Source organism: Neophocaena asiaeorientalis, unplaced genomic scaffold (genome assembly GCF_003031525.2).
Source record: "Neophocaena asiaeorientalis asiaeorientalis breed wild unplaced genomic scaffold, Neophocaena_asiaeorientalis_V1.1 scaffold123, whole genome shotgun sequence".
Taxonomy (NCBI): domain Eukaryota; kingdom Metazoa; phylum Chordata; class Mammalia; order Artiodactyla; family Phocoenidae; genus Neophocaena; species Neophocaena asiaeorientalis.
Window position 1 is genome coordinate 5,666,352 of NW_020173666.1, and position 7,448 is coordinate 5,673,799.

At 40.4% G+C, this 7,448-nt stretch overlaps 1 protein-coding gene across 1 annotated transcript in view; it reads right to left on the reverse strand.

Moving 5' to 3' along the window:
• Positions 1 to 7,448, reverse strand: part of LRP11 (LDL receptor related protein 11) — a 46,175-nt gene that overhangs the window by 14,219 nt on the left and 24,508 nt on the right. The window contains exon 5 of the mRNA XM_024747912.1: positions 6,840 to 7,046. Within this exon, the coding sequence (XP_024603680.1) occupies positions 6,840 to 7,046 (207 nt within the window). The remainder of the gene's footprint in view (positions 1 to 6,839; positions 7,047 to 7,448) is intronic.

The window sequence follows — 7,448 nt, forward strand, 5'->3', positions numbered from 1 at the left end:
ACAGAATTGTCCTTTCTCACTATTCACTGGTAGACCACACTGCATGTCTGCAAAACAGGTAAGAGGAAGCTCTCTTCAGGAAATGCTCTGCATCGTCCTAGGACGAGATCACAGCTAACCAGTGACAGTTGGTCTGCTCATACTGGAAATGTGATTTAGGCCTCTTTACAGTCATAAAACTCATTGGCATTCTCTATGCTTGTTTTCATATTGTTTGTACTAGGCAGCCTTGAAAAAGCCTCTACAGCTTGTCAAAGATTAGTTTAAAGGAGTTCCAAGTTCATTCTTGGAGGCAGGCTAAGAAAACTATCAGTGTTTACGAACATATTTGTATTTGGCTGGAGGGTAATATTTTAATCCTAGCAGAATGCTGGAGGTATTCAACTAACTTCTAGATAAAATAAACCATGTCATTCTGTTTAAAACCAAGTGGTTCCTTGGGACTGACCCAAGTGGGTCAGATGTCACTAAACAGAATTTACTATATAAACCATCTATAGATTTCAAATAATAAAATTATGTAGTCCCCACTACAGTGACCAAAGCTTTTAGACTGATACCTCGTAGAAGGTAGGAGGTGCCTCTTCCAAGACCAACGTTTCTCTCAGTGCCCCAGAATACTTGGGTATGCTTAAAGGCATCTGCTGATTATAGCTCATTAGATGACATTGTCCAAACAAGTGAGTAGGTCAACGAAAGTGGACGACTCCCTTCAAAATAAGTTTGTGGAAATAACCATCTGATTATCTTCATTTGTGATAAGTACATTTCCTTTAGCTGGATTTCCATTCATTTGAGAATCCAGTTGATTCCTGCCACCGTGTTGGAACATAATAGACTATTCAGCTTAATAGACTTCAACACATTCAAACCACCTTCCCAGAAGTGTTGCTATCTAGTTTCAAAATGGTTTCTCAATTAGAATAAAGATAGTTCAACGGAATGAAAATATGAAATAAGGGGCATGTGAAAAAATCCCTTTAAATATCCTTTGTGAGAATGTCCTCTCTGAATAAAATACTTTCCATAGTAATGCAAATGTAGAAGTTCCTTGCTCATTACCTCCAGAGATAAGGCGAACAGCGAGGCTTTGGCATATTTGGCATGGGAATCCCAGAAAGTGCAGGCAGAAACCCTCACCTCCATACAGAAGGTTGTGCGTTCTACTAAGTCCATGCCTTAATCCGGATCCTTAAAGAATCTGGCTAACCTGCTGGGCTGAACATGAACTCTCATTTCGAAAACAAAAACAAACAAAAAAGCGGATTCAGTGTGAAGGTGGATACACCGCCACTTTTCCAGCACTCTGCAGAGCTGGAAACCAGATTTCTTTCCTTCGGCTGGGTCAGATACAAGGGGACAGACAGCCTTGGGAATGGATGACTTGGGCCACGCAGGCAACAGGCCCTGCAACTGCAACCATCTTCAACAGCGCAGCCACTGTGCTATTGCAACCCAAGCAACCGCAAGCCCCGCTGCGACGCTGTGATCCGCTCCGACGGTTCTAAGAGGACGGAGTGTGTGTTCACTGGTGGAACTGCATATTCGCACACACCCTTAACTTCATCCTTAGTAACATGCCTGGCATAAATTCCCAAGGGCAGGATAACTGGGTCAAGGCATACACACAAAGCTTCAGAAACTGCCCTCTGGAAGACTGTACTAATTTGAATCCCACCAAAAGTATGTGAGACTTGCTTCTCTGTACTCTTTCTTTTAAAGATTTGTTTTTAAAGGTCAAGTCTTATTTATTTATTTATGGCCGCGTTGGGTCTTCGTTGCTGCGTGCGGGCCTTCTCTAGGTGCAGTGAGCGGGGTCCACTCTTCGCTGCAGTGGGCGGGCCTCTCATTGCGGTGGCTTCTCTTGTTGCACAGCATGGGCTCTAGGCGTGTGGGCCTCAGCAGCTGTGGCGCACGGGCTCAGCAGTTGTGGCGCACGGGCCCAGCTGCTCTACAGTGTGTGGGATCCTCCCGGACCAGGGCTCGAACCCGTGTCCCCTGCATTGGCAGGCAGATTCTTAACCACTGCGCCACCAGGGAAGTCCCATACTCTCTCTTTTTTTTTTTTAATATTTATTGGCTGCATCCGGTCTTAGTTGCACACGTGGGATCTTTTATTGCAGCGCATGGGCTCTTCATTGCAGCACATGGGCTCTTCATTGCAGTGCACGGGCTTCTCTCTAGTTGTGGCTCACGGGCTCAGCGGCCCCGCAGCATGTGGGACCTTAGTTCTCTGACCAGGGATCGAACCGGCATCCCCTGCATTGCAAGATGGATTCTTGACCACCAGTATCTCCCTCTCTGTACTCTTATAAGCATTATTATTATGTTTTCACCTTTGCCAATGTGATACATGAAAAACTGCATCTCATTACTTTCTGTACACATTATTGGTATTAATCTTAGTATCTCTTTAGCGTCTCTTCAATGAGTTAAGTGTTATTTAAACTCACAAGTCTGCGGGGGAAGGAGGCAGCAGAAAAATTAACTTGTTCATATTTACTGTACTAGCTGATAATCCTTGTAAAACTCAGGCATAGGTCACAAACAATAATGCATTTTTTTGTTGTTTTGTTTTTGTTTCTTGCGGTACGCGGGCCTCTCACTGTTGCGGCCTCTCCTGTTGTGGAGCACAGGCTCCGGACGTGCAGGCTCAGCGGCCATGGCTCACGGGCCCAGCCGCTCCGCGGCATGTGGGATCTTCCCGGACCGGAGCACGAACCCGCGTCCCCTGCATCGGCAGGCGGACTCCCAACCGCTGCACCACCAGGGAAGCCCCAATAATGCATTTTTAAGTCTACTATGTTATGCTGAATATAACATAATTTCAAATCACATGAAATTGGAGGCTGGGGATTCCAGGCTGGTGGTCTCAGGGATAACAGAAGAGGAGGGAGAAGGGGGATGTTGTCCAAACAGAAACCATGTGTTGTGGGAGCCCTTTCTAACACTTTCAAGGTTCTATTCTTTCTTTCCCACTTTCTTCACCCTGGACTTTTTTTTTTTTGTTTGTAATATTTTAGCTGTGCCGCGCAGCATGTGGGATCTTAGTTCCCCGACCAGGGATCAAACCCGTGCCCCCTGCAGTGGAAGCGCAGAGTCCTAATCACTGGACCACCAGGGAATTCCCACCATGGACTTTCAAAATTTGTGTTTTTGATGGACATTTAATAACGTATGAAAATACTCATAAGTGAGAAAAATAAAAGTTTTGTAAAAATAATATCCTAATTTTGTTAAAAGTGAATAAATGCATGTGTGTATGTATATAAGTAAAAGTAACTGGAAGAAAATGCAACAAAATGTTAATGGTGAGTTTTGCTAGATGATTTAAATTTTCTTCTTTATAGTTTTCTATATTTTCCAAATTTTCTACAGTAAATACATATCACTTTAGTGATTAGGAAAAATAATACATAGAATAAATAATAACTGGATATTAATCTCTCTGCATCTGTGAAACTCCATTCTTTACGTCTTCATAGCCCAAGTCAAAGGCTTATTATCAAAAAAGAACAAAAATAGAGATGCAGGGACTTCCCTGGCGGTCCAGTGGTTAGGACTTTGCACTTCCACTGCAGGGGGCACGGGTTTGATCCCTGGTCGGGGAACTAAGATCCCACATGCTGCTGCACCGTGCAGCAAGGCCAAAAATTAAAAAAAAAAATAGAGATGCAAAAATATTTCAGATTGGGTGTCAACTATCATAACCGGTGGTGGCAGCCTGGAGCATTATTTGCAAAAGGGTTCTGAGGCTGAGTCCTCAACCCCCAGGAGATAAAACTGGGATCACAGAGCAATATCTAGCACGGACAAGGGCTGATGGAATCCTGCGTGAGCGTCAGGCTTTTCATATTCCCCCAAACAGATACCAGGCTAGAAGGGCCTTAGGGGTCATCTGGTTGAAGCTCTTATTAACTGATGAGGAAACTGAGGTCCAGAGACATGAAGCAATTACTCAGGGTTCTAAAGGCAGAGCCATGACTAGAACCTAACGAAGGAGACTGGCCTTTGCTCTTCACTCTGCCTTCAGCTAATTCATTCAAGTTCATGTGTGCCTCTCGTCCACGGTGACAGAGCAAGAGTTCACCCGTTGTGGCCTCTGAGAACTCTGTTCTCTCTGTCAACTTCATCCCTGCTGCCCAAAACACCTGGTCTCCCCTTACTCCGTTTCTTAGGTGACTGTCTTCTCCATACAAACATTCCATATGGAGATAATGGAGTCAAACAGATCCCAAGGTTTGGAAGGAGTGGCAAAATTCTCCCATTAGGTGGCAGTACGAGCAAGGAATAAACAAAAGCAGGCATCCAGAGGGCGCTTAACCTAAACTGTCTGAAAGAAAAGCCTTTTGTAGGATATTTTGTAGGCATATTTGTATTGAAGCACTTTAAAATCTACAAAGTGCGGGGTGGTGGTTGTGGTGGTGTGCTGAATTGGGCGATTGGGATTGACATGTATACACTGATGCGTATAAAATTGATGACTAATAAGAACCTGCTGTATAAAAAAAATTATTCAAGTCATCCAATGATGGAATGACCCAGTTGACTGTATGACTGATTTGACCAATAACAGAGTGATGTGAGTAACAAAGAGATCTGTAAGTCATTTTATTTATAGGAAATTTTAAATTCTAAGAAGTATTCTGAAGACTGATTATGAAGTTATCTTGCTTACTTGGTGAATTTAGATCTATTTTTAACAAATCACAAACCTGTATAGTGATAGTACACATTCTGAGGGCTTTAAAAAGATCTTTCTTATGTGATTATTTAGGTGATTTTTCCCTTTACTTATTGAATGTTTGTATGTGCATCTGTATGTTGTATGTGCGTCTGTATGTGAGCATGCACATGTGTTGGGAAATATAAGTAAGAATTTAATACATTTGTTTTACAGGAAGCTTTGAAGAGACAGAGCATCTCAAGTTTTCGACTTCTAACATAAATACATTTTATAGATAATATATTGTTTCAGGGAGTAGAACAGATATTCTTCTTTGGTGATTACTTATTGATTTTCTTTTGTCTATAACAATTTAAAGTACTTTATTGCTTACATTTAAATAAATGCTAAATCAATAGTAAGTTATACAACCATACAGTGGATATATGTATAGAGACATTATCCAGAATACGTGCCCTGGTCAGAATGGAGACTTGTAGAAATACTCACTTTAGATAACTCTTATAACAGCAGAAATGTGAAGAAATAAAATTATCTTACATTTCATCCTCAATGCTCAATTTTTACAAGTCATTTTTGTGATCTAACTTTTAAATAGGACAACCTAAGGCAATTGTATTTTTTTCAAATTTTACAATGGGTAACATTCATGGTCAAATTTTGAGACAGAGAATTAGTAATGTTAATTATGAGCCCTGACTCTGGTATTGACCTGTTTCTTTTTGAAAATTATTTGACCTTTCTAACTTTCAAAATTCAAAGTAGAAATATGTCTGTTTTTGACCACATCATGGTATGTAATTTAAATCAAACAAGACAAAATGCCTTGAGAATATAATATATATAGGAACAAAAATGTCTACTACTTAAGTGTTTTTATTTTATTTATTTATTTATTTTTTGCGGTACGCGGGCCTCTCACTGTTGAGGCCTCTCCCGTTGCAGAGCACAGGCTCCGGACGCGCAGGCTCAGCAGCCATGGCTCACAGGCCCAGCCGCTCCGCGGCATGTGGGATCCCCCCAGACCGGGGCACAAACCCGTGTACCCTGCATCGTCAGGCGGACTCTCAACCACTGCGCCACCAGGGAAGCCCTACTTAAGTGTTTTTAGAGTAGCTTTCCTGATTTGGACAGAAACATTATAGTTCCTAAAGAACAGAAATATTAGACCATATTTGATGTCTTTTCTTCCTTTTTATGTTTATGTGCATTTCATCTCTTTGAAAATCCCAGTGACTCTGATCCTTATTTTTCTCAGTGACTTTTATGCACAATAAAGGGTGCTCTTTGTAAAGTGTGAAAAAAAATAAAAAATAAAATAAAATCTACAAATACCAAAATATTAAAAGTTGTTATCAATAAAGGGGTGGTATTTTAAGTCATTTCCTTTTTTATTATTTGCAACTTCTGTATCTTCTATAATGAACAAAAAAGTTTCATAAAGTAGTTATTGAAATAGTGACAGATTATTTCAGTAAAATGTATGCAGAGTTTGAGTACTGAAAGACATTCACAAAAGCATACAGAAATGTGATAACCTATATTCTGTCTCCTATGTCATACAATCATGCAAATATAAATGTGTAAAAAATTGTTAAACAATAGAATCCTGTAATGCTTTAGGAGTATGCATGAATTTTAAAATATTATTAGCCATACTTTTAGAAAAGCAAAAGATGATAGATTTACTTAAATTGGAGGCATAATACTGAGATATTAGCACATGCAACCATTTCAGCATAATACAATATTTTCTTCACATTCACTTGTTTGGTGTGAACAGGATTTACATAAATAGGTAGGGGTTATGCTGCTTCGCCTCAAAATAACCTAAAATTTAACACTTAGGGCATTAGTTTCCTTAACATAGGTGTTGAAACTTTTAAACTCTAACTTATTTACAAATAAATGTACTGATACCTCTGGAGTATGTATATATGTACGTATGTATGAACGTATTTGGTAGGTGTTCCTTACTATAAATAATCAGAGAAAACGTCAAGTTTTTTTTCTTTTTGGCCCAATTCTTCATTTTAACTCCATCCTTTCTTTTAAGATATTTCCTTAACACTCTTCAAATAGAACCTTATTTTGAGCCAAGTGTCATTATAGAAAATGAGACTCTTTGTGAAAATCTGCCTCAAGCCCTTACCTGGCATCCCAGGATCAATAAGACTCTCTGGTCCCCAAAAGGCAGAATGATTCCTCTTTTCCATGGCTGATGACGCAGGTGGCTGTTTTGGGGCAGTGGCTTTCTGGGACTTTTCCCGCAAGGAGCCCCTGCCTGCATCTTTGCTTGGTCCGGTGGGTCCAGGCTGTGCCACAGCCGTGTGGGTCACCATCTTGCGGTCAAGGCTCACTGAGGGTTAAAGAGCTACTATCAGTTGTTGGGTTTCTTTTCTGAACTTTAGCTAAAACCTCTAAATCTGCAGTAGATTTAAAGTCATGGACATTTGGCAATGATAACTTATTCATCTAAGATACATCAGAGCCCCAGAAAAAACTATTTGTTCTTGTTTTCAAATGAGTAATCAGTTCTCTTCTAATAATTCGCTTTCTGAAAGTTCACATAAAGAAAGAGACAAAGACACAACTTAAACCTAAGGTTCTGAGATTCGTCATCCTTGCTCAAACCAGTACTTCATTAAACTTTCCACAGCTCTTCTTCCTTTATTGTGGTAAGCGTTTATACACGTGGCATTATAAGAGTGATTTACAGCTCGGACTAACCACAGCCTTATGTCATAAATTTTCTAAAAAA